The sequence below is a fragment of the Calypte anna genome, chromosome 4B (genome assembly GCF_003957555.1).
Source record: "Calypte anna isolate BGI_N300 chromosome 4B, bCalAnn1_v1.p, whole genome shotgun sequence".
Classification (NCBI taxonomy): domain Eukaryota; kingdom Metazoa; phylum Chordata; class Aves; order Apodiformes; family Trochilidae; genus Calypte; species Calypte anna.
Genome location: NC_044249.1, coordinates 8,141,625 through 8,169,277, shown reverse-complemented (window position 1 = coordinate 8,169,277; position 27,653 = coordinate 8,141,625). Strand labels below are relative to the sequence as shown.

The 27,653-nt window shown below is 44.5% G+C and overlaps 1 protein-coding gene across 3 annotated transcripts in view; it reads left to right on the top strand.

Annotated features, from left to right (window-relative positions):
* The first annotated feature begins 2,769 nt into the window (after window positions 1–2,769).
* Window positions 2,770–27,653, top strand: part of NR3C2 (nuclear receptor subfamily 3 group C member 2) — a 211,145-nt gene continuing 186,261 nt past the window's right edge. For 2 of the 3 annotated variants that reach the window (XM_030450454.1, XM_030450456.1), the window contains exons 1-2: window positions 4,669–4,726; window positions 7,975–9,736. In XM_030450454.1, coding sequence (XP_030306314.1) covers window positions 7,977–9,736 — 1,760 coding nt within the window. In that variant the 5' untranslated portion in view covers window positions 4,669–4,726; window positions 7,975–7,976. Of the gene's footprint in view, window positions 3,009–4,668; window positions 4,727–7,974; window positions 9,737–27,653 lie in introns of those variants that run through there. The other variant, XM_030450453.1, reaches the window with a different exon arrangement.

Sequence of the window (27,653 nt, the reverse complement as noted above, 5' to 3'; positions counted from 1 at the left end):
TCATCCGCTTTGGTTCAGTTCTCAAAATAGGGCACATGACCTCTAAGTAAGACAGTACAGTAGGCTGCTTTTACACTACATCTACACTCCCGCAGCCCCCGATACCAATTCACTTGCTTTACTGAGCATGGGAGGAGGTAAAATCCAACACTTGCTGAATTTCAGCGCTATCTGGTTTTGTGATGCATTCTCAAATTCAGCCCTATCTTTAGGAACAGAGATGACATCTGCAACAGAGTGGCTTACGCTTGCCTGTCTGCTGCTTTCAGTGTCATGTGTCTGACATGAGTTAACCTCTTATAAAATCTAATGCTAGGAAAGAGAGCTGCTCGTCAGAGGTGTCCGCTCTGCTCCTCTGGTGACCTACTTGGAAAACTACGACTCGACTCCTTGTGGTTTCCCCCATCATGACACAGCTGCAGAAGGCAACACCGGGACCTCTTTTAACAGAATTGCAAATATGCAATGTATACATTTGTGTGCCTTTGAATAGACTTATTTCCAAACCTTGCAAAGCCTGTTATTTTATCAAGCTGGTCCGGTTTTGGTTTTGTTTTTGTTTTTTTTTTTTCAAGGAACTGGCATAAGGAGAAAAGATAGCCTCTTCTCTTCACAGATAAAGATCCAAATTGTGGTTTATAATCTGGCAATTAGCTAGTTTGATTTTTTAAATAAAATTGATAATCTCCCTTCCCTGGTCGAGATGAGATCTTAGTTGTTAGTGACAGCTGTTAAAATGCTGCTAAAAATAGATACAGTGTCAACTGCTAAAAAGCTAAGTGCTCCTGTGAACCACAAGCAGAAAACAAATGAGGTTTCTACTGAATTTATGGAAAATCTGTGAGCATCTTGCATGTACTGGGGAGGGTGCTTTATTCTTCCAGCAGCCATCTCTGTATGTAACACAATGAGAGAGAAACAAAAAATCAAATATTTGGTATTAAGGCAGATATATTCCCTCAATTTTATTTTCCCTCTCCTTCTTGTTCTTAAAAAAAAAAAAAAAAAAAAAAAAAAAAAGGAAAAAAAAGGTGATGTAAGACTGCAGCTATCTCCAAGCATTTCAAATGCCTCTTTTACACCTTTGCCCTGAAAAAAAAAAAAAATACCAGGAAGAGTAAGACAAAAGTAGCCAAATCCACCCTTACTATAAATTAACATAAAATAGTGGTGCTTGGTACAGCAGATACTGACAGACCAGGCAATGTGCTTTGGTGCTTTTTTGCGTGGCTGTGATTTGCCAGGTTACTTGCAGAACTGCATGGAACTTTCCTTTGCCTTGGAACTGCAGCTCCCAACCCATCCGTGGTAGCTCTGCTCGCTTAATTAATTAGCTGCATTCCAATCCAAATGTATGACATGAGTAAAATGAAAGAGAACAGAATTGTCCACATTTGATGTTATAATTCATCTCAGTAGGTTCCTCCTTTTTAGCTACATTATGGCTAAAAATAGAGCATTGGTGTAGGCACAGTGAAATGTGATTTGCTTCCAATAATATAGCAAACTAATTGTGAAATTAAGCTATTGAATGTGCCGTTATCTCCAAGTCTGGCCTTACCAGCACTTTATTCTTCCCTTTCAAACATTTATCAAGTTACACACAAACTTTGACGGATGCAAACAACAGCTGATAAAATACTTGGCTTTTCCAAGGCCCCGACCTTGCGGAGGCTTCGGCTCAGGTAAAATTCCCTCCGTTTGTGAGCAGTCCTTTTACGTATTTAAAGATTTCGTTGAAAGTATTAAAACAGAGCCAGCATTTTCCTCCCAGCGATGCCAATTTTTTTCCCCTTAAGGTGTTTAAATGAAGAAACATTTAATGTCCTGAACTTAAAAACAATCAGTTTTAAATGATCTTGGCCGCAAGTGAAATATTACTTTAAAGCCAGTCTCTATGTTAGTACCGATTTTGTTCGGGTTTTTTTTTTTTGTTTTTTTTTTTAAATGGGTCTGAAATCAGGGTGGGTTTGCACGAGCACCACGGGGACGACTCCTGCCCTCCCCCTGCCCCGGCGCTACCCTGCGACGGCGAACCGGGGGGCAGCGAGGGGGAGGCGGCTTCCCCTTCCAACCCCCCCCCCCCCCCCCCCTCCAGCTGGCAGGAGCGGGTAAGAGCTGGAAGGAAGGCACAGGCCCAGCGCGGGGGCGCAGCCTCCTTCCGAAATTCCGTCCCGCGGAGCCCCGTTCCCCGCCGCCCGCCCGGGGGCCGAGAGGGGCGGTCGGAGGGGCGGGGGGCTCCGCCGCCGCCGGGGCCGGGAGAGACGCTCCGCCTGGGGAAGGGCTCGGGGAGACACTCCTCCTCCTCACCCGCCGCCCGCCCTGCCTCCCTGCCGCCCGCCCTCCTTCCCTTCCTCCGGCAGCTCCGCGAACCAGGAACCGCGGCGGCGGGCTCCGTGCGTGAGAAACCCCGCGGCGCCGCGCCGCCGGGAGCCGCCGGGGCGGTCAACGCGGGAGGGGGTGGCAGGGGCGGCGCGGCCGCCGGGCGCTGCGAGGGACCGGGCGGCACCGGGGGGGACGGGGGAAAGAAAAAGTTTACACCCTCGCCACTCTCCCTCCTCTTCCTTGGTGGCGCAGATGGGAGTTTTACCTGGAATGACATAAGTTGGGGGTTTTTTCGTTTTTTTTTTTTTTTTCTCCTTCTTTTTTGGAGGGTGTCTCTCCCTCCCCCCACCCCAAAATCCCCCCGCCCTTCCCGGTGCTAGATCCACCCCCCGCTCCCCTCCGCCGGCGGGTGAGGGTGTGACCCGCGGGAACACCCACCCACCTAGGCGTCCATGGTGGGAGCTGTCCGCCCCGCCGCGCCGAGCCGCGGGCACCCCTCCGCCGCAGCCCGCTGCCACCCACCCCGCCAGCAGCTCCCTGCCCGCTGCCCGGCCCTGCTCCCGGCCTTTCCTGCGTGTACTTTTTTTTTTTTTTTTTTTTTGGCGGTGCGGGTGCTCGGATGGTTTGCTGGCAGTAACAGGGGGCCGTGCCTCCTCCCGCCGTGCCACCATGTCGTAGTGGAGGTGAGTGCAGCGCGGACCTTTGCGCGTGGGGCAGCGGGGTAGGGGGGGGCGGCGGGGTCCCGGACGGGTGTCCGGCATAGCAGCAGCCGGCGTATCCAGGTCACGGCCAGTCCCGTCCCCATCAGTGAAAACTTCGCGGGAAGGACACGTCCATTGCTTGGCAGCGCCAGCCCCGCAGGGTAGCGCGGCGGAGTCTGCTCCGCGGGTAGCGCCGCCGGCGCCTCAGCCCGTGCCCGCCGGGGCGGCGGGTGCGGGTCGATATTTGGCAGAATATGAAAACGAGAGGGGCACGTGACAGCCCAAATCCTGGGGATGTTGTGCGCTTTCGCTGTGACTATTGAATACCAATCTCGCTCCCCGGAGCATACGCGGAGCTGCGCGCATGCCTGCGCGCGGGGGGCGATTTCGGGGGAAGGTGCGCGGTGCCCAGGAGCGATACACGGCGCTGCTGCCCCCCGACGGGCTCAGCCCCCCGTCCCGCTCCGCTCCTGGGGGCACTTCTATCACCCTGCGGGGCTACGGAGTTGTCCCTGCCGGGCCGGGGGCGCACCTGGGGCTCGGGGCCAGGATCGGGGCTCGGCAGGGGCCGTTTGGGAGGGTGCGTCAGTGGCTGGCTGCCGCTCGCCGGGGGCTGGGGGTGGTATTTACGGAGCGAGTTGGGAGCGCATCGCCTGAAAGTTTGCTGGGCGTCTTTTTTTTTCTTTAATCTCTCTTTTTTTTTTTTCTTTTTCCTTTTTTTTTTTTTTCCCTTCCTTCTCTGGGAAAAGAGTATTCCTGCAGCCGGGACGCGGACACCGGGGGGAATATCGCAGGGAGGGCAGCACCACAGAGCTGGGGGGCTTGTCCCGGCGGCCCTCTCTCGCTGCCCCTAGGTGGGGGGAGGCAGCGGGCGGGGACACCCGTCGGGATGCACGGCTGCAGCAGAGCGGAGCCAGCCCGGCGGATAGCGGAGGACGAGTCCTTGAACCCTCCTGCGCTCCACCGCTCCACTCTGTTTATTTATTTATTTATTTATTTCTCCAGTTAAGTCACCCCTGCATCGGTACCGCGCACATTCATGCGCTGCTGAAAGGCGGAAATCCCGGGCCGGCGGAGAGGCGATGCCCGGCCCTGCCGCCGGCGCGGCGCAGGCACCGGGCGGGGGCGGCCGCGCCCCGCGCACCTCACCTGCCCGCGGGGGGCCCCGGCCTGCCGCCCCGCCACCCTTACCCGAGGGCACCTTCGGGCTGGGCGGCAGGTGCGAACCCGACCCCCCGGCGTCTCTGACGCCCCCGGCAGCTGCGCGGGGCTGCGCGGCCGCGGCGGCCCCTGCGGCTTTAAGGAGATGCGTTTTCCAGCCTGTGTCGCAGCAACTTTGTATCAGTCATGTCGCCCGGCGGGTGACTGACGGCGCTCCGCAGCCAATGGGGCGGCGGCCTGGCCCGAGCCGCTCGGCGCTCCGAGTCTCGGCCGCCAATGAGGGCGGGCGGCGGGCGGGACGTAAACTTGAACTTTATCTGGGCATGTGACATGTTTTTAAAGGACTTGGCACCTTTTCCCGTCCCCTCCCGGGTGCCGCTCCGTGACACCGGGCGGCGCGGCGTAGCGCGCCTCGGGCGGGCGGGCAGGCAGACGGAGGAGGGGAAGGGGGGGGGGAGAGTGTTGAGCGCCGCCCGCCCCGCCGCTCCGCGCCGCCCTCCGCGCCTGCGGGGGTTCGGGGACGCGCCCCGCCGCAACAGGTACTGCGGGGTCGGGGCCGAGGCCGAGGCGGGTGACGGCGGTGGAGCGGGGGGTGCGCAGCTCCTCTTCCTCACCCGCAGCGGGAGGTGGGGCTGGCACGGCGGGGCGGGGGCACGGCGGAGCTTGGCACCAGGGATTGCACCCACCCTCCCCCCCCCCACACCTTTTTCTCCCCGAACGGTCCGTGGTGGGGGTGTCACGGTGATAACTCAGACCCTCTGCGCCGTGGTGGTGGTGGGGGTGGCGTTTGTGTTGGAAAAAAACGCGTTTCTGTCCCTCTTGGGGGTGCGGGCAGCGGGAGGGAGCAGGCGAGCCGCGCTCGGCCGAAAGCGGGTTTGGGCTCTCAGTAAAACACCCTCCTAGGGCCGACCCTCGGCGGGCCCCTGCGAAGAAGGAAGGGAGGGAGGGAGCTGACGGGCGCTGCTGGGTTCCCCCACGCGTGACAATCCGGATTGTACCTGCGGGGGCGGTTTGGGGGGGCTGTGGGGTGTGCAAAACGGTGCCCTCTCCTCGGGACCTGCGGTGATGCTCTAAATAGCGGAGGGCAGAGAGGGTGCGCGCTGCCTGCGTGGTTGCTAACACGCGTGTGTGTGGCAGGGCGGAGGGAGCAGCTTCCCGCCGCGGGGGTCCGCCTCCGGCTCCGCGGTGCCGGGGTCCGCCGCGCCGGCAACAGCGGCCGGCAGACGCCCTGCCCTGGAGAAGAGGGGCGGAAAACCTCAGCCCATCGGTGACGATGAAACTCTGGTCCCCTGGGCAGTTTTTTGTCGGAGAAGCGGCTCGCAGGCAGTGTAACTTCAAGAAAATATCGGTGGCAAACACCTGGAAATAAGAAGTGGGTGGTCGCTTGAGCCATCGGTTTAGTTTTTGTGGAACTGGATTTACTTCAGATTTTCCTGTAGCTAGGTGACCTTTTGGTTGCAGGGATACCAGGTACCATTTGATTTTTTATTTGACTGTTGCTGCGAAACTGTTTTCATGCCTGATTGATCGGAGACTAGTACTGCAGAGGGCTGTGTTTGTTGATGTGTTTGGGGGTGAAATACATCTCACGGTGTCTTGAGTACATGTTTGGCGGGGGTGGGTCTGGGGAAACTGCTGTGCTAGTAATACAAGCTTCCTGCTGCAAAATATCAGGTGTAGATGGTCTTGGTTCTGATGTTTAATATCCTTTAGCTTCTGTCATTGTCTGTGGATGTTTTACCCGACAGTCAAATTCACTTGGTGAAAGTTAGTAAAAAGGTATATCTGTGCAGTTGGTGAAGTGCAGGTACTGTGGATAACTATGCTGGTCAAGCCATTGTAAGTTCTGCTTAGAAGAACAAAACCAAACCCGCATATTGTCAGCAACCCATGAGGTGATTATTTGATTCTAATATCCACTGAGGAGCTCGAAGATGACAGAAACCAGCAGTCCCAAAACGTCTCCTCGCTGATGCATTCTTAGAGATTTATATCTGTCATTTTAAACTGAACTTGTATCAGGCCATAATTAATCTCTCTGTTTTTTGATCCTCTCTGATATATTTACCAGTGCCTCTATCTCTAAAAGTGCAGGACCAGGGCATTTTTTAAATTTTTTTTTTTTTTCCTTCATGTGACCCAGATTTTTATTTGCTGAAGTTTTAAAGAATGCTAGCCTATTGATTATGTATGAAGATTGAAATTTATTGCCAGGGGAGAGGTTGCTACAAAGCTTGTGCCCCACTGTAATGTTAGGCCTATAACTGAGGTTTCCTGGTACTCCATCATTCTGAGGCTTTAAATTTGCTTGCATCATAATTTTAAGTCTTCAATAAGTTTCTTAATTTTCAGAAATGTTGTTCATTCACAGCTGCAATTGATTTCTCTATGAATTAGACTTGCTCAGCACTTAAATTAGGAGCAGGTGATTGTCTGGGTGTAACTTAATGTGAAAGCAGGCACTTCAGTCTGGAAATTTTGGGCTCTAATAATATGTGGATTTGATACACATGATGATCTAGTAAAATTTATGCTGGAGGAAAATGTAGGAATAGAGCCATAGTTGTAAGTAAGGGCAAAAAAATATTTGTTGTTAATTTCAAGGGGCTTTTGTTTGGTTTTAGAATTCTTGAAAACCAGATTTTTAAAGTAGTTTAAAGGGGTTAAACACTGAATTAAATACTGGAAAATTAACAGATTCTGAAAGGAGAAAAATATTTGCATAGTACTGATACGGTAACTGTTGGTATTTGAGTTTCTACAGTCTAATTATTGTATAGGCAAATTTCTTAAAGAAAATAGATAAATTCGTTGTTACTTAGACGAGGTTTGCAGAATAACGCAGGCTAAGTCATGCATTTTGCCTTTGTCTGAAGAGAGTGGCATATTGGGATGTGAGGGATTTTTTAGGGTCTGTTTCAGAACAAGGTTTACTTTCTTGCTGTCTGCCAGGGAGGTTTGCAGTGTTACGGATCCATTTAGCAGCCATCCATCCCTGCCTAGCCCGATCCCCTTCCTCTCTGTCAGAAGTGTTCCCATTTAACTTTTGCACTGCTTCTCTGCCTGCTTAGCCCATCCTTCCCATCTCCTCAGGTGGCTGTACAGGCAGTTTGTGTAGCTGTGAAGGGGCAGACCAGCACCCAGCCCCTCAGAACTGCTCCTTCCTTCTAAAGCATCTGGTATTATGCTGGATGATGAAGAGAAACCCTCTTGTCCCCCCAGCCTGCCTTCATTTGTTGTCCCAGTAGCTTGGCAGTGGAAGATATTTGGAGGAGCAGAGCTATAATAAGCAGTTTCCAAAGAGTTTATGTCCTGCCTAGCATCACTGTGGATTCCTTTGAGGACCTCTCTGGCTCCCCTTCTTCCTTGCTGTCTACCTCCCTTTTTTCCCTTGCAGACCTGTGGGTGAGGAGCAGCCCGTGGTGCTGCTGGCATCAGCCCTGGGGCTGGGGCTGGCAAGGGTGGGTGCTGGTTGTGCTGGCATTGCTGAGCTGTTCCTTTTGGAGCAGGGCAGGGAGAAATAATTTGGGTCTGTTCTGACTGCTTTCTCTTGGAACCCGTAGGGCTGTCATATCTGGGAGACCTTTTCTCTCGGTTTGATTGAAATTGGACAAATAGTTGAGAGATGATGGATGGGTCAGGGAAATGGGACTGGCAGTCAGAGAGAGGAGGATAGACAGAGTGAGCGGATATGCCTTGTTTCCTTAGGAAATGAGGAAATTTCCTTAGGAAGTCGCACTGTCCTGCCATTTATTAATTTTATTTCATTTTTCTGTGTCTTTCCTAGTTATGGAGACAAAAGGATACCACAGCTACCCAGAAGGCTTAGATATGGAGAGACGGTGGGGTCAAGTTTCTCAGTCTGTGGAGTATTCTTCTGTAGGTTCTGGAGAGCAGACTGATGACAGTAACTATATGGAGATTGTAAACGTAAGCTGCGCTGCCAGCACTTTTGCCAACAGCAGTGCTCAAGGAAATAATAAAGAAAAACCTGAGCTACTCTCCTGCCTGCAGCAAGACAGCAGTCAGCCTGGTCTTTTGCCCTCTGAGATCAAAACCGAAACGGAATCAAAGGAGCTTTCAGCAACAGTGGCTGAATCCATGGGTTTATATATGGATTCGATTCGAGATGCTGATTACCCCTATGAGCAGCAGAACCAGGGAAGCCCGGGAAAGATCTACCAGAACGTGGAACAGCTGGTGAAGCTCTACAAGGAGAATGGCCACTGCTCTTCTCCCCTCCACAGCACCAGCAGGCCCTTGAGGTCTTTGATGTCGGACTCTGGGAGCTCTGTGAACGGTGGTGCCATGCATGCTATTGTCAAAAGCCCTATCATGTGTCAAGAGAAAAGCCCTCCAGGCTGCAGCCCTCAGAATATGGCTTCCTCAGTGTGTAGTCCTGCTGGAGTTAACTCTGTGTCCTCAACTACTGCTAACTTCGGGAACTTTGCCGTACACAGCCCCATCAGCCAAGGAACCCCTTTGTCACGCTCGCCCAACGTTGAGAGCCGAGGGTCTATGCTGCACAGCCCCGCGCACGTCAGCAACGTTGGGTCTCCTCTTTCCAGCCCTATAAGTAGCATGAAGTCGCCTATTTCTAGTCCTCCGAGTCACTGCAGTGTGAAATCTCCAGTCTCCAGTCCCAATAATATCACCATGAGATCTTCTGTCTCCAGTCCTGCAAACCTGAACTCGAGGAGCAGCATTGCCAGCCCTTCCAACGCCAATAATAGGTCCACTCGTTCCAGTCCGGCGGTTAGCACTGTGGGATCGTCCATCTGTAGCCCTGTAAATAACGCCCTGGGGTTCCCAGCTTCTGGCACACCGGCAGGACCTAGCAGAAGCCAAGATGCTGTTCCCAGTCCAGAAACGAAAGACAAGGGTGCCCAAGAACTGGCCTTTCCCAAGATGGAGGAAATGGAGAATGCCATCTCCAACAACAGTCAGATCAACCTTGTTCAGTTCATAAAATCTGAGCCAGATGGTTCGTTCGGCAGCGCTTGCATTGGTGACAGCAGCAAAATAAACTCCGATTCCCCCTTTTCAGTACCAGTGAAGCAAGAGTCAGCCAAGCATCCTTGTTCTGGTGCCTCTTTTAAAGGGAATCAAACAGTAAATCCTTTCCCATTTACAGATGGCTCGTATTTTTCTTTTATGGATGACAAAGACTATTACTCTCTTTCTGGGATTTTAGGACCACCTGTTTCTTCATTTGATGGAAGTTGCGAAGGTAGCAGTTTTCCAAATCCAGGCCTGCCTGTGGGAATTAAGCAGGAGCCTGACGATGGCAGCTATTACCAAGAAAACAGCATACCATCCTCTGCCATTGTGGGTGTGAATTCAGGAGGACAGTCGTTTCACTACAGGATCGGTGCCCAAGGCACGATATCATTGTCGCGGCCGGTTGCTCGAGAGCAGGCGTTTCAGCACTTGAGCTCCTTCCCTCCCGTCAGCACGCTAGTGGAGACCTGGAAGTCACATTCAGAGTTGGCATCCAGAAGAAGTGATGGGTATCCAGTTCTAGAGTACATTCCAGAAAACGTGTCCAGGTGAGCAGGCGAATTACTTCTTCCCCACCCCTCCCCCCCTTCTTCCTTTTTTTTTTTTTTTTTTTTTTTTTTTTTTTTTCTCTTCTCTCCTCCTTCCCTCGCATTTAACAAAAAAGGTGTGAATTAGAATGGGGACCAGGGCAGTAGTTCTCAAACTGATGCATTGCTTGTAATTCTTTGTTTGCATTTCAGTTCTTATCATTCCATTTGCTGTTTTCTTGCTGTATTTTACTCTGCCTTTAATAAAAAGAGAGTGCTGGTTTTAGTATTTAAAATGAACATGTTATATTCTATTGTTATTAGATTTGAAAGTGTAGCTCTATTACTATAGATCTCTTATTACTATAAATGTTGTTTTTCCCATAATGAGAGCTTAGTGAAATTGCTCTCAAGTGTCCTATAATGGTTATTCTTTCTTAGCTGGTACTTGAATGTGTTGTACCTCAGATGAAATGTTGAGATGAAGATAGGATAGATGAAGATAGGAGTGTCGGGGATTGTTTTTTGTAAAGATTCATGGTTTTAAGTTTGCACTGGACTTTAACTGGTTAAGTTTAAAAACTAAACCTTACAAGCCTGTGGCAACATATTATTTCTGTTTTTTAACTGTAGGAACATTTGGTTTGTATATATAGAAAAATGCCTCCAGAAGGAGGAGGGCTGTTAAAACTTGACGCATTTGAAAAAGATAAATGGATAAACTGATCTCCTCACTTTGGGTGGAAGAGAAATATGCAAGTGCCATTTGCATTTGTGTTTCTTGGCTGATCTTATGGAAGCACGTACTTCAATGGCAAACAGGTGTTCATGTATCTCGTAAAGGATGCTTACTTTCATAAACTATAAAGTTTCATACTCAATATTGCAAGTTATCTGACAGCATGACTGAGTTAGAATAGTTACATGGTCTCTTCTTGTGACAGACAGGCTTACCAAAGATTTGTGCTAAAGCTCAGTGAAATAATCCTTACTAGAATTTGCATTTACCTTTCCTAAATCTTTTTTTTTTTTCCTCATCATTAGCTATGCAACTGCCCTCAGTGAATGAAACATCTGCCTAATTCTTGGAGTGTTTTCCATATTTGAATGATGCTAAATATCTCTGAAAAAGTATTGCAGTGAAAACCATAATACCTAAAATAATGATGCTTTTGAGGAGGGAAAACACCCTTGCTCCCCAGGAGTTTAAAAAAGACTTTAAATATTTATTCATTTTATACTCATATCTCAAATATCTCTACGTTCTCCTTATCATTTTGCAGGCCATACTTCACTTTTTCTTTGACTGTTTCAAATGTGGTCTCTCAATAATCCTCTTTTTAATATTTCATTCTCAGTTTGAAAGGGCTGTATCCTACCTTCTTGCTCAACAGTGCATGTAGCTGGATATTTAGCATCCAGGCTTGGCTTAAATGTGCTTCCTTGGACTGAGGAAGATGAAGTTACTATTTTCTGGTTATTTTACTTGATACAATTTTCATAAATTGCATTATATATATAGTGAAAGGAGTTCACCAGAAGACTGATGCCTGAAAATAAAGACCCAATATTTTACTGCCTTTGAGCAGTTGAGCACTGTTACTTGGGCAAGTAGAATCTGCCAGCTGTGAGAGCTCTTGCGTGGATAAATGCTGCTTACTCTGAGTCAAGGTTGTCATCTGTTGCAGGGACATTTGCAATGGAGGGAAATAAATGCTGGAAGGAGCACTGTTGTCATCAGTAGTTGTGCTTTGAATGATTTTCTCTCAAGGTTTTGAAGGTGCTTTCTGATAGGGTGTTAGTCCATGGTAGCTCTTCTCATTTATTACTGCTAGACCAGTAAATGGGCAAGCTGTGTCACCATGTTTGATGATGACACAGGTGTGATGACACTTTTCTGTCTTCCCTCTCTAAGCTGGTATCTTGGTAGTATATGCAGGCAAGTGTAGCTGTTACTTTGCAGGATTGAAATCTTGAAATTTTTAGTGCTCAGAGCTATTACTGCACATGTGGAATTCTGTTCAGGTGATGGAGATCTGCCTGGTTGCAACACTTCAGGCATCCCGATCTGTTGTTCAGATTAGAATTATAGAATAATTTGGGTTGGAAGGGACCTCTACAGGCCGTCTAGTCCAACCCCCCTGCAGTGAGCAGGGACACCCTCAGCCAGATTGGGTTGCTCCTCAAGCCTCACCTTGAATATCTCCAGGGATGAGGCTGCAACCACCTACCTAGGCAACCTGTTCCATTGTTCTGCTACCCTCATGGTGAAGAACTTGTTCCTAACATCCAGTCTAGTATTTAAAAATCATCCAATCAATGTGATTTGAAACCATTGCCCCTCATCCTTTCCCTCCAGGCCCTTGCACACAGTCCATCTCCAGCCTTCCTGTAGCCCCTTCAGGTACTGGAAGGTCCCTACTAGGTCTCCTGGAGCCTTTTCTTCTCCAGACTGAACAACCCCAGCTCCCTCAGCCTGGCTTCACAGGAGAGGTGCTCCAGTCCCCTGATCATTTTCATGGGCCTCCTCTGGAAGGTCCATGTCCTTCCTGTACTGAGGGCTCCAGAGCTGGATGCAGCACTCCAGGTGAGGTCTTACCAGAACAAAAGAGGCAGAATCTCCTCTCTCCATCTGCTGGCCAGGCTTCTTTTGATACCACCCAGGATGCCATTGGCCTTCTGGGCTGCAAACAGACACACTGTTGGCTCATGTCCAGCTTTTCCTCCACCAGCACCCCCAGGTCCTCCTCTGTAGGGCTGCTTTCTAAAACCTCATCCCTAAGCCTGTACTGATAGTGTGAATTGTTCTGACTTGGGTGAAGGACCCTGCACTTGGTCTTGCTGAACCTCATGAGGTTCACCTGGGCCCACTTCTCCAGTTTGTCCAGGTTCTTCTGGATGTCATTAGCACATGTCATCATTGAAATCTCTTAACTCAGCCCCATTATTTAACTAAATATTGCTCTTAATCTGCTTGGCAGTGGCTTTAATGCTTAACAGATGCAGCTGGGGACCTGTGTACAGCCCTCACAAGTTTCGGGTAGAGGTCATTTTATCAGTACAGGTTTGAATGCATAGGTGCCTACTCAGATACTTGTCTGAGGATGAGGAAATCATGAAGACTCAACATCTGATGTCACCTAAGTAGAAGCTCACTCTTTGTAATGAAACTCAAACTGATCTTTGCTTTGCTTTTCTTTCCCATGCTGCATTCTGGCTAAAACAGTGGAAATCGTCCAAATTTGTTCATGCTCCAAAGTGTTGTAATACAACACATCAATAAAATCACAACAGAATACATATTGTTTAATACCCTGTCAGACCCAGCATCCCAAGGTGGAACCAAAACTTGGTTGCTTCCAGTCAGGTTTCTTTTTTATCCTGACGTGTCAACCGTATCAGGCATCATACACTTTGCAGACTTCTAGGGCATATGATTAACCCTTCAAAGTCTGCAGTATTTTAAAGTATCTGGCATTAAGAATGTCTTTATAATTTTTCAGGTTTACTTGTGCAGCAGTATAAATTACCATAGGCAAAGACTCCTGGGAACGGAAAAATGGGCTACATAGTTTTCTAAAGCCAAGAGATAACCAGCACTGAATGTGTCTTGTTTTGGCAGGATTATTTTCTGAATCTCAACACTGTACCTTTTTTTAGACTGCTACTGACTTGCAGTTTGCATGGTGAAAAGGAGTGGTTGGTTGGTAATAAAGATGACTATTAACCTTGAGAATCATTCTTTTACAGTATTACTGTAACTTTTTTTTTTTCTTCCCTATTGGTATATCACCATTCTTGAGTCAGTTATACTTGCTGATAGTGTCTAGTAAACATAATTTAGGCAAATAAAATGGCTTGCTGCTTTATTTGTTGTGCCAGGTCCCTACTGTCAACCACATCTCTTCTCCTTCAGTTACTTTTATTAGCTGTCCACAGTTACAGTGCTTTTTAAGTTAGTTGGTGGTTACTTTCTTTATAAGGACTGCAGCTTGTGGTGCTTGGGAGCCTCTTAAGAAAAATGAAGTTCCCTTTTTCCCTTTTAAAAGTTTTTGTTCTGCTAATATGCATGCAGAATATGTCTTTGAAAGATTTTATGTGTTTGGTGTTTTAAGGATGAATCACACCTGTCTGTCTGTGTGTATAGAGATTCCACCCTCCATGAATGACATTTCTAAGAAATAATGGTTTCTAAACTAAATGATAGCAAAATGGGCTTGAAAAAGCAGATATGTGTGATTGTGTGATGTCATTGATGAAAACCTGCACTAAGAATCCAGGTAAATTTCAGTTTATGGTGATTGCTCATCTGAACCCAGATACCAGCCTAAGATTCATGATCATGCCAATTATGCAAATTTCAGAGTGGCCTAGGAAAATGTCATGTCTGCTTGAAACAACAGTAAGAATTTCAGAGGATGACCTTTCTGCTGCATTAGGTCTTACCTAAAGTTTCTTCTGCAAGTGTCCCTTTTTACTCTAATTTCCATATATCCTCTAATTTCCATATAACTCATGTATGTGAACATACATACTGGCTTTAGTCAGCAGTTGTGGTGGAAACAAAGGGCTGATGCTTCTCCTGGAGTCTCTTTCTGCCACTTCCACTCGTGTAATCCAGAGTGGGACAAATTCAGAAAAGTTTGGCTTCTTATTATTTTATAAGGTTACTGTTTTAACATAAATTGTTTACATTGACCAACAGTTATGCTTCATTTGTTGTCATTCAGGCAGTCAGGTTTCTCTTCACAACAGTGTTTCATGGCATTTTAGAGTCAAATTTATGTCTGTTAAAAAGAGTTGGAAGACTCATTGACTTCTTAGGATTTATGGTCAAATCTTTGATCAGACATTGACAGTATTTTAGGGACTTCTAAAGCATGTCTGTTCCTGAGCAATTAATGTGAATCAGCATTTTTTTCATACATTGTACTTATAAAAACCCTCCACCCAACCAAAACAGAAAAAAAACAACCCAACAGCATGATCTTCATTTACATGTGACCTTTGCTGATTTGAATGGATGATTCTGGTTGAAATCTGATTTCAGGGCATTGCAAGTATTTTTGTAAACAAGCTTTTATGTTAAATATTACCTAGAATAGTCACTTATCAGGATTACACCTGCCAGGGAGATAAAAGCCTGGTAAACATTATTTTTAGAATTTATGAATGGCCTTGACCTCTGTTTGTTTGCTGACGGACTTTATGGGGAAAAAGACCCGGCTGCTAAAATGTTCTCCATGCTGAGCAAGTCTGTTTGCTCCTTTAGTTTCCCACAAGTTTACTGGGCAAACTTTGCATTTGCTAATGATTCTCTCATACCATAGATCATAGCTTTAAATCTGTTATTTCAATTTGAAAAGTTAAACTTGTTTTTGTAGGCTCTTGTATAATTCAGTGTGATTTTTAACATCTCTGGGTATAGTCTTGATACAATAGGGACCTCTACATCTCTATGTCTTTATTCTCACTAAAGAATTCAGAAGTCAGTATTAATATGCCAGGCCAGGAGTATTAAAGGTTCTCCTTAGCTTTCCAGCATGCATTGAACAGCTTTGTAATTTTACAGCTGGCTTTGTTGTTATTTTCTTGAGGATGCCCTATTTTTGTTTGTTTGATTTTTGTTTATTTGTTTGCTTTTTGTGGTTTGTTTTGTTTTGCTCTTTCTGTTGAGGGGTTCAAAATCTGTATAAAGTATCTTTTGAAAATGTGACTGCTCTGATGCCTTATTTCCCCCTAAAATTATACACATCCATTGGCTCCTGTGCTGTTGCAGGGAGACGTCCACATTGCTGCAAAATGGTGTTCCATAAATGGGGTGATCTTCCAAATCTGGGGAAATAAGAGCTCTGTTGGCAATCTGTATGCCAGTATTAAGGGTTGTTTCTTTCTTTGTGTGTGTGTGAAAGTCATGTCCTATGTTACCAAAACATTTCTATTGCCAGCTGATGCTGCTGAGCTTTGCAGTACTTGGCTGCAGGAAATCACTTTGCCATAGTTTATTCTGAAAATAGTTAATAATTGTTCCCTAGGTTTTGTATCATATTTGGTGATACAGAATCTCACTATAATTCCTTTTTTTGATGGTTTTCCAAATCAAACAAACAAAAAAAGCTGGGCTCACCTTTGTGCACAGATTTTAGCAAGCAGAAGATATTTTGATTTTTCCATACTCTGAGAATACCAAGCTGTGTGGTTGACACCTTAGAGGGAGGACAGGCCATCCATAAGCACCTTGATGGCCTAGAGAGGTGAGCCCAGGTGAACCTAATGAAGTTACTCATGGCCAGGTGCAAGGTCTTGCACCTGGGTAGATGCAACCCCAGGCACAAATCCAGGCTGGGGGGAGAATGGAGAGAGAGCAGCACTGGGGAAAAGGATTTGGGGGTGGTAGTAGATGAGAAGCTCAAGATGAGCCACCAGTGTGCAGCCCAGAAGTCCAGCAGCATCCTGGGCTGCATCAGAAGCAGCACAGCCAGCAGGGTGAGGGAGGGGATTCTGCCTCCCTACTCTGTTTATGAGAGACCTCACCTGGAGAGCTGCCTACAGCTGTGGAGCCCCCAGCACAGGAAGGATACAGACCTGCTGGAGAGGGTCCAGAGATGGGCCACAAAGATGATCGAAGGGCTGGAGAACCTCTGCTATGAAAACAGGCTGAGAGAGTTGGGGCTGTTCAGCCTGGAGAAGAGAAAGCTCTGGGAGATCTTTTAGCATTCTGCCAGTCCATGAAGGGGGCTATAGGAAAGCTGGGGAGGGGCTTTACACCAGAGAGGACAGTGACAGGACAAGGGGTAATGGTTTTAAACTGAAAGAGGGTAAATTTAGGTTAGATATTAGGAAGAAATTTTTCACTACAGAGGCAGTAAGGTACTGGAGTAGGTTGCTTAGGGAGGTTGTTGGTGCCCCTCCCTGGAGGTGTTAAAGGCCAGGATGGATGGGGTGTGGAGCAGCTGGATCCCAGTGGGAGGTGTCCCTGCCCATGCAGGGGGGGGTGGAATTAGATGGTATTTAAGGTCCCTTCCAACCCAAACCATTCTGTGATCTTTGTAAGGACTGGGAGGCACTAATGTTCATACTATGTACTGTATAAGAGTGTTTCCCTCCTGTTTTATGGGATTTGTGTTACAGTTCTGCAGGTAAGCATGCACAGGACTTGCTGCAGTGGTACCCATCCTTGTGCAGTACTTGTGTTGTCTGCAGGAGGAGTAAGTTAAGTGGTGATTCAATAACCTGTCCTTACTCAACCAGCACTTGGCATTAATGGAAATCAAACCTGCTATGAAGTGCTTTGCTCAGCTGAATCAGATTTCTAGATACATATTGGTGCTTTGCTGAACTTGAGTAGGAGTTGCTTTTGGGTGTTGTTTGTACCTGAATACTCTGTTCTTTGTAGTGGAAAAATATGCTGTTGGGCCATGCTTTCTCTGTACTGACTCTGGTTTTGCCCTTTGGGTGTGTTGGATGTGAGGGCCAGTTAGGTTCCTTATCCATGTCACTCTGAAGCTCTAAAAAAACAGCAGGTCAGTGGAACTTGGTGAGTGGCATGGACATAACAAACCAAAGGGACAGAAAGGGAAAGGAGCCTCTGAAACACCCTGCATGCACATTTCTGCTAAAAGCTAATGTGTTGTCAAGCCATAATGTCAGCACTTGTATTTTCAGGGTATGGTTTTAAAAGGCAGTTTCTGTCTTTTAACTGTATGTATTGATTTGTCCCAGCAGAGTTGTAGGAGCTGGAATTAATAATGGACTAATTTCACACAGAACTTCTTGCAGAAATGTAGAGTACTGTGATTTGGTATTTAATCTCTCACAGGTCAGAAAATTCCACAGTTTAGGATTAATATAGAACCATAATTTGTTCTCTGGCAAGTGTGTCTTACATTATGGCTGTGTAAGAGTGATAAAAACTGACAAAACTGAAAAGAGAGTGTGAAAATCAGGTATTAAGTATGTCTAAGTTTACTATTTTTATAAGTTTTCACATGCAGTTGGTTGCTTTGCAGTGCTTGGTGTTCAGCATAGGAGTTACCTTACTACAGCTATGATCTCCTGAGTGAGAGAGATCTGTGAAGGAAAAGTGAGGAATATTTCCATTGCATGCAGTTGTCCAAAGCCTTGCAGCATTTTTGGGCATGATTGAATGCACCCTTGACTGCTTGCTGCCCTGCTAGCCCAAACTGCAGGGGAAAGTCTTTTGGGTTCTCCCAAAAGCCCTCTGCTGAAGCCACAATGGTTTTGCTGCTGGAGAAGACAGCAATGGTTTTGCTGCTGGTTTGGGATGGAGACTTTTTTTTTTTTTTTCTTTTTTGGATGCCCCAACCAGCCTGCTCCAGTACCAACGTTGGCAAGAGCAACTGGGGCAGCTCTCCTGTGCTGGGCTGTGCAGATGTGTAGGAGGAGGCACTCCCTGCCTACACTTGGAAATAGGGAGTGTCCCCACCCTTAGGAAAAGGCATTTTTCTGTTCAGGAGCCCTCAGAGTTGTACAAAACCTTGAGATTTGATTTACTTTCAGGACCAAGTTTTTTAATAAATACATTTATTATTTTTCTAGTTTTGCAACTGAGGCTTATTTATGAACTTAGTTTACCAGATCTGAGCAGTGTGTGTTTTCTGAGAAGATGTGATCTGGGGACAGTTGTCTTTCTCTGCTTCACTGAAATCAATGCTGAAGGATTTAAAACAGAAACCAGCTCTCCCCAACCCATAGAACTCCCCCCAAATAAAGAAAAAAGCTTCAGAAAACCAAAACCATGCTGCTGATGCTTTGGATTTTTAAAAGAATGATTAACACTGATTGTATCCTTTCAGCATGTGAAAAAATACCTTTGTAAGACAGTGTTTCTTTACTGAGCTCTATTATAGCAGAAATTCCCATGTTGGTGCTAGGACACAAGGAAAAAAACTTGAATTTTACTTCTTTATCTTAAACTGTGAAACTGCTGCAGTTACAGCAGAACATGTTAGTTGTTTGCTAAACTGAATTTCTATAAATCTGCAATCTGTGAGCTGTGTGAACAAATTGACAGCTTAAATTTCATATCTGGAGGTAGGGAGACTTTGGGTTAATACATAAAGGTGTATTTCTTTAAAAAGAAAAAAGTAAACTTTGGTTGGAACATCCAAGGAGAAACAGAATCCAGTATTCTTGGATAATAAGTAAAATGGCTTATAGGAATTTGTATGCTCTCCTAAGTTGCATGGGTATGCTGCTGATTGTGGTTAGTGATAATTAATAATAGATCAAAGAGTTACAGCCCTGAGGTTAAAAAGCAAATTTCAGACTAATTGGTGAATGTTTCTGGCAATTTTTATATCTCTTCACTAATTTCCATTCTTTCTTCTAAACAATACTTTTTGCTTGCATCTGGAAGAGAAACAACTTTTTGAATGGGCTATCAAGCTAAAATTTAGACTGGTTACTCATTGATCTTTTCTGCTTTACTTTCTTTGTCTGCTCTTGAAAGGTGCTGTCTCAAGTTTCTAGAAGTGATTGCTTTATAAACCATTTCCTTAGCAATTAGGTTCTCAAAAAAGAGATTCAGAAAACATTATTAAAGATGGCAGATTTTTTTAAATCTTTGGGATTGCTGAGAACATTTTCCTTCGGTTTTTGTGTGTGCTTAAGCATTTCAGGTTTGTATTCACTCTTAAGCCTACAAAATAAATCTATCAGTGGTCTGAGAGTTTGGGAAGTCAGAATTGGGAAGTGAATACTGCTTTGGGCCTGACTAGTCTTTTGGCTGTCACAGCTGCCGAGCTGTAGGGTCTAGCTAGCATTTTTGGCAATGGTTTTCTGAATCCTGTGTTGTGGTAACATGATAGCACAGTCCTGAGAAACCTGTTGCTGCAGTACTTCATTTCTTTCATTCGCCAGCTCTTCTTCTGCACCTGCCCCAATGGGTGGGGGCAGAGTGTGTAGGGAAACCATCCCAGGCTTGGCTTTGGAGACCCCAAGGAGATGGGAGCAATTCTCTGGGCAACTCAGTTCTCTGCTCAATTAATTTTCAAGCTGTGTTTTGCAGCTTTGGGTCAAAACCGTACAGGAAAGGAGCAACCCCTGAGTTTTGCTGGGCTGAGAAGGGGCTGAAGTGCCCGTGCTGTCTGTCAGATGCTCCTTGCCCTGCCCTGGTGGGCAGCTGCCTGGGCCCGGCCATCCCTGCCAGCTTGCGCAAGGCGTCCCTGTACCCGTGTGAATGCGTCACCCGGCCTGTCCTTACCCAGCCCTCTGCTCTCCCCAGCCCTTTGGAAACCTGGTTTCACAACCACCAAGCCCCAGTTTACTCTGGCAACGTCTCACCTTGAAAAATCAATCATTGGTTGTGTCTTTGGCTCTTTGTTAGTGCTGCTTGTGGGCTTGAGGATGGGGAGAGGGCTCTTCTGCACGTGGTTCCCCATACTTGCCTTTCAGACCTGATGGGACCTCAGCTCCTTGTTGGGTTTCAGGTCTCCCTCAGACTGGGAGCAGGAAAGGAATTGCTCATGGAAGCATGCCTTAAGATGGAGGCATCAAGACAGCAACCTTTATTTTCCCTCAGGAGGCTTCAGTTCAAATATGTGCTGCTCCAAAAGGTTGGAGATCTCACTTTCAGCATTGCTGAAGGCATGTCTCTAAAAACCTGTCATGCACTTCAGCATTTTTGAAGACTGGAGTGCCAGAGACCTTGCAAATGAAGGTGGGTGGGAAATTTGCACTGTTTCCAGGCAGACTATCTGAGCTGTCAGCTTCATTATTTTAAACTAAATTAAATTTGTGCGAGAGAGTACAGTATATTAGAGCAGTTAGGGAGCTCTTCCCCTAATGGTAGCTTCAGATCTGCTTTGCTAGATCTAATAACATTGTTTACTTCCAAACTTTTTGATAAATTAAAAAAACACAAAACCCAACAAAAAACTTTGCCAAGGTGATGATTCTGGGGTATGTGAAAACTTTCTGGAAAAATTAAAGAATCTCATTTGAAGACAATGTAGTATTCTGTTTGCCATGTCTAAGGATCAAGGACACGTTGTCAGTTCCAGCCCCTTTGCCTAGGGACACACTTTTGGACCACTGCAGGTGTTATTTTACATAACTGGCAAGTGGTCTTGTCCCAGAGTTGGTCATAGTCCTTTGTTACGTGCATGGCCTGTCTGTACACTTGGGCACTAAACCTCCTCTCTGAAGCTGTATGTGACAGATGCTCCTGCAGCTCTCTGGGCACCCCAAACTGGGCAGCCAGAGGATGGGATGCCCTGGTGGGATGCTGGGGTCAAGGTTCTTCTCCACTGTTTCTTGGGGTTTTTCTTGGATTTTAGGGGCACTGTGTATTTTCATTTTAAATTTGTTTTGTTTTTAGCACTGAGGTTTAAGTTAATGATTAAAATGAATTTTTGGCTAATAAATATTCCTTAAGGATTAGAAAAAGTTCCTGCACATGACTGGCTTGTCAAAATTCTGCATCGAGCCTTTGTTGCAGACTGTCCCACTGTAAAATGCATCCAGTAAAACCACAAACCAAGCATGGCTTTACCATATTCTTCCTCCAGGTACACAATGGCAAAAGAGAGTGATTCAAATAGATTTGATGAGGATTTTCAAATCCTTATTTTGATCTGAATCCATGTAAACTGGCTGGAAGATGAACAAAGTGGGGGGGGTTAGATGTGTCAGCTTCTACTCAGTGTATGGAAGTAAATATTGGAAGTAGTCCAGAGCTTTATGGCTGCTGCCAGCTCATGACATAAGATAATGTTGCAATGAAACAATGCACTTGATTTGCTCTTGTTTCCCAACTAACCTTTCTGATTCTTGAGACTGCTTGGAATTTATGTTTTTGAAGATTTGGCAGTGAAAGGGAAATTAGGCATTGAAAATTTTGAGTGATTAAGTATGTGGTAATGAGAACTTCAAACTGCACATGCAGATAATGAGATACAGGACTGTTAGTCCATATTAAGCCCATTTGCTGGAAGAAGCAAGGAGGACGAATGTTTTGGGTGAACATTTTATTTTAAAAAGGAAGAAAGAAATCAGAGGAGCTAATTTATATAGAAACAGAAGTGAAAACAGTGAGTTGCTGATTGACTTTTTTTTTTAATTCTTTTTTTCCCTGGGATCAAAATTGCAGCCATTGGCCTGCAAATTGTCCTGAATTTCTTTCCTAACATAAACAAGAGCTAACTGCATGCAGCAGGGTACAAACAAACTTGCTAGGTCTGTGTTAGCATTTTTATTTGGATCAGAAATTCCCTTTGTAAGGAATCTTTCAGTTGCTGCTATCTTCTGAGCTGTGGAGGCAGCTGAGGAGTGGAAATCCAGATCCTCCATAGCCAGCAGGGAATGAAAAACAGAGAGGAACCACCTAGGGCACTCCAGCCCCTGGGTCTGTACATGGGACCAGTGAGACCTGGCCTGGAGGATAACCCTTTTGACACCTGTGAAGTAGTGTGGATCCTCAGGACCAACCACTCTTCTCAATAGATGTTCAGTTGTACTGCCCTGCCTGTAATGTAGGTTCTGCCTGTGTGCTAATTGCATTTTCACCTGTTAACTCAAGCACCTATAATTGAAAAAAGGGTTCAGGGTGACAGGCAGAGGAAATTATCCTACAGAAAAATAGGAGGCACTGTTTTCAGCAGATGTATTTGTTCATAGGCTGTGTCTAGAGTGAGCAGAGAACCTGTTTGCTCTTCCTTCATAGCACTCTAGAAATTTTAAAAACAACTGAAGTAAATCCTGGAAGTAGGAAATGAAACTAAAGTGACAAAGAGGCTGTATCCTGTTTTTTTCATTTCTGAATTTCACTTCTTTTCAATGAGCTGAAAGGTAGAGATATGGCTTGCAGATACTGTAATATTTTTTAAATACTAATCTGTAAAGAAAAACACAATTGTGTTGATTATAGGCAGCTGTGCAAGCCTCTGACTTAGGCAGACGTATTTAACAACTTAAGAGTTATTATTTCAGGAAAAAACTACTTTGTAGATCAATAAATTTATGTAAAGTAAACCTATTGATTTGAAGCTAGTTTTATATTGCGGATGTTTGATAAATTAATTTTAATATGAGGCTGAGTTGAATAGATGATGTATTAGTGGATTGTAAATGACTTACAGCCATTAAGTCCATTTATAAGATAAATAGAGGAAAAAGAGAGTTGTAGACTTATCTTAATTTCTAATGAATCCGCACTATAATACCAGGATCCAGATCAGCTTTGTATTCATTTACTAGCTTAAGAGGAGCTTCATGGGTTTTTTATTTTCATAACCTCCATCCTGTGATGGACAAGCCACTCCATGTCCTCCACCACCGTTCCATGTCCTTCCACCTGTACTAGCCCTTTCCATGATCTCAAGATGCTTCAGGTTCTGCTTGCTTCAGCATGAACACCTGATATTGTGCTTATTAAAAGAAAATCTTACTAAGGTTATAGCAAGGTCCATGAAGCTGACTCTGGTGCAGCGCAGAAGCCAGGTCCTCCATCTGCCAAGTTCATGTTCAAAGTTGATGTGCTCCAAGCTGTGAAATGATGGCAGCCCCAGCTGTGCTTTGGGGCAGTAGCATGGTGGGGGTCAGAAAGTGTTTCTGGGGGCTTCCCTGAGCCAGTGCCAGCAGGATGGGTGTTTATTGTCTTTTCCAAATTCTGCTCAAGGTCCCCGAGCCTTTGAGCTCTTGCTGGGTGTAACTCCATAGGAAGTGTTGCTGCTGATTGGAATACATGTTGGCTTTTTTCCATCATGTGCTCATCCCAAACTTAGAGGTGATACAGATGTTGGCATGACAAATCAGTCAGTTGAAATGAATACAGTTTTCATGGTGAACAGACAAAAAATATTTGGGATCAAATAGGGATGAGCTTGAGGAATGCAGAAAAGTATGAAATAGGGTTGAGTGAAAAAGAAGAGAGAAAAAGTATAGGAATAAGGAAAATATTGCCACAAGAGGATGTAAGTTTAAGATAATTTACCAGATTTTTGGAAAACTTGTTGTTTTGTCTCTCATGACTAAAACTTAACACTGTTCAGCGTCTCATCAGCTAGGTTTATAAGAAATAGCTGAAACTGATTTTTGTAGATGTTTCATGTACTTAGTTTCAAGGAAGAGCAAATACACAGATGTTTTCTATTTACTGTTTTTTGTTACAGTGTAGCTTTTGGTGCTTTCACATGGGATGATCAAGGTACTTCTGTGCTAGGCATTAGAGTCAATGATAGGATATGTTAAATTATCTGCTTTAAATTATTATTGTTTGTAGAAGATTTTGCACTAGTGTTGTGCATTTTTTAATTTTTTTGTCTGCAAAACCAAGCAAAACAGCAGAACATTTTGATCATCTCTTACCTTGTGCTGCCTGTGGTGTCCAAACTACTCATGCTGTTTCACGACTTGCAAAAGTAAAGTAACTACATCTCCAACTCTTAATTCTGTTTCTATATTACGTCAGGTCTGTGGATTAGGAAAGTGAGATGTCAAGAGTAAATTTAGTTTGGGGCTTCTCCGCCAAGTCCTCAATGCTCCCACCAGTAGCTTAGTATGAATTAGGCTGTTTCTTTAAAGGCTTGAAGTAAATATTGAGTAGGGTTTCCTAGCAACATTTGTAAGGTTAAGTAAAAATCAGATTTGCCAGGTATTGCTTCTGGAGTGCACTCGTCTTTCTATTTCATGTTTTACAGTTTTGATACATTATGTGCTGTAAGAAAGGCTCAACAGAATCTGATAGTATTGTAAATATATAATTTTAGAGAGTCATGTGTCCAAGGATGAGTCAGCTCAAGTATTATTCTTACTTTGAGACACAGATTTTCTTTTGCTGTATATTTGTACTCTGCCTGAACTAATGGGGACTAATCTTAGTTGACTTCTGCAGGTATTAGCTATATATGTATGTATGTGTGTTTGTATATGTATATGCAAGAGATACAGCAAAAATAAAGCTGATGGTTATCTTCCACTGCTTAAACCCAGTAAAAAAAATTATCTCTTACTGATTGTTAGTTTTGTCAAAGTAAACAAATTGTGTGCACGTCCAAACTGGTCTCTTGAATTGGCAGAGGTCTGAGTTGCAGGTGGTAGAATCTCTTACCGAAATTTTTATTTTTTTCCAACTTTGGTTTGTAGTCACAGAAGAGAAAAGCAGGATGAAGACTTTCTACAATAAAATAAGTGTAGAGGATTCCTGTTCTTTTAGCCTGTTCAGTGAATTACGTGCAAGGGTCTTCACAGGGTGTGTAAGAGGTGTGTGTGCAGATGGTGTACCTATTCTGGGTAGGATAGTACCCCCTTGAGAAACACTGAAGGCTGAAATTTAGGTTAGCCCAGGACAGATAGATAGATAGCAGAGGGGAGCAAGGAATGGAAAAATTTGGTTGGCTGCTTCCAGTCCTAAGTTTTTGAGTCTATAAATAGAGTCTATCAGAATATTTCTAGTTAGTTCTGGGGAAAGTCAGCTGCTGTGCTGGGGATTGGCTGTGCTCCCAGAATGAGGAGGGGAAGGAGAAAAAAAAAAAAAATATGATAGGAGGCCTATTGAAAATCTACCAACTGACACCAGTGAAATCGGGAATTTGGAAGAATCAGGAACTTCAGTTTATTTTTCTGCAGCCGGTGTCAGTGCTGGCTATTTCACTGAGAGACTCTCTCTTTGTACCTAGCATGAGCTTCTAGGTTAAGTGGGCACAAAAAGTATGTCCACACACAGCACCCGGCAGAGTTCATAGTTCAAAAGCCAGAACTAAAGCCTGATATCAAGAATAAGTATGGAAGTAGAAGGGAGTGGCATATTATCCTTATTTCATCCTGCAGTGGCCAGCCTGGACAGCCTGCCCTCTCTCTGAATTAATTATATAAAGGGAAATGGAGAAATGAAAACAAGAGCTGAATTTCGAGCTAATAAAATTGAGTTATCATCCAAGCTGTAACTTTTTTAAATGAAGAAGGAAAGGTCTTGCTGATAAAATAATGTGCAAGCTAGTTGAAGTATATTGGGATACCAGAAATAGACATTTAAGGGAGTCATGATGAGCTTTGCAAACAGTTAGGATGCTTTCTAGGAAATACAAGTTATATACTTGAAAAACATTCTGAATTGAGATTTAAACTCCCCGTGCAACTAGAATATAAATAGCTAGTAAGTTTAAAAATTACAGTTTTTTTATAAAGTTCTCACAGTTACAGTGAAAGATAACATTTCAGCAGTGCTCCCTCCACCCCACAGAAGGATGATCTTCATACTAAGTGGAAAAAGTAGCTTTGGTCAAATGAATAGCATTAAGCACGTAAACTGAACAGACTACACAGATGAGCATTTATTCACATGTCAGAGTTCACAGGAGCTGAAATTATCTGAACAGTAAATGAGCTTTTTCAGCGCTGAACTAATCCCAGAAAAATCTGTGCTCATGTTGAAAAGAAAAGTGTTCATGACAACTGTTTTGCTGCTCAGGCTTTGCTGGCAACTCATTTCTTTCATTTATAATTTTCCAGAGATGGGGAAAAGTGGTTATATTGAATATTTATGGCAGGATGGATGAAGCAGTGTCAGTGCTTCTAAGAGGTGCACGATGCCTTTTGATGTCCATTAGTATCATGTACAATGCTTATTTGCTGCATCTGTATTCCATAAATATTACATAAAAAGTAACACCAGTGTTTGACCTTGTTTGGGGTGTTTTTAAATATTTTTAAAAATAAATTTAATAACTTTTGTTCATCTTTGTGTTTGTAATAAACCGTGAATCTTAGGAAGCATTTTAAATTCTGTAACATCAGAATCTACTTCAGTTTCTCTGTATTAGTTTTAATAAAATCTCCCACTAGCTGATGTCTTCAGCTATCTTATTTAACTTTTTATTATTTAAATATTAATAACTAGAACTATTTTAGAAATTCGTGAGTGATTTTAAATGGGCAAGTGTAGGTAAAATTTTCTTCAGATGCTTTTCAGAAGCCAAGGACTATTTTTTTATAGAAAACTATGTTAATGATTACTTCTTTAGCGACAGTTTTGGAGGAAAATAGGTAAAATGGTAAAGACCAAGTATTTTATCTCATTAAGATGTGGTAAAAGAGCTCCTTAAAAACTCAAACTCGTTACTGTTTAAATTAACAAGGAGGAAAATCTGATGGGAGGTTGGAATCTGCACTCATGAGAGCTGATGACCAGTTCTACTCACCAGAGGATGGATATGGGAATTAAAACTCATTAATTGTAACTGTATGTATTGTCTTGGAGAAATAGTTGGATAAATGCTTATTGGTAGAGAGAGGAAGGGAAAATCAATCTCTGTATGGCCAAGGTAGATTTAGCTTGAAATAATGCACAGAGTTTGAAAAAAACCAGACCATTATCAGCTGTCAGAAAGATGCCAGGAGTGTTTCAGGTCACAGTTCTATTTGTCAAAAACTGAGAAATTGCAAACAGTTGATAAGCAGCTTATTAATATCTTATTTCTTTTTCTGATAATTTTCTGTCATGTATTTGGAAAGCTTACTGAAATCTTGGTCTCATTTGAGGAAGCAGCTAAAAATACATGAGAACTGTTCATTGTGCCACTTGATAATTTAGATTATGCCAACCAGTGTGATGAACTCATCTTGACTGAGACAAGAATGGAGTTGTAATATGATGCGTGTAAATAGGTCTGATGACATGGCATGTGACTTCTTTCCAGAGTGGTATGTTTAAGATGTACATCACATACCTCCAAAAACCCCCCAAAACCAAACCCCCAGCCCTCACGAAAAACTCAAACCAGTCTGGATTGGAATGGTGGTCTATAACCCCTTGAAAAAGCATTTGCTCCAAGTTGTAGGAGCAGGCAGAATTGCATCTCTAGATGGAGGATTTTATATAGGTTAAGAGTCCTGATGGCTTCTCCTCCATAGCCATCTCCATATACATGTTGTTCTATGCAGTCTGACAGCAAGGCTCCTTCAGGGAGCTTTTATTTGC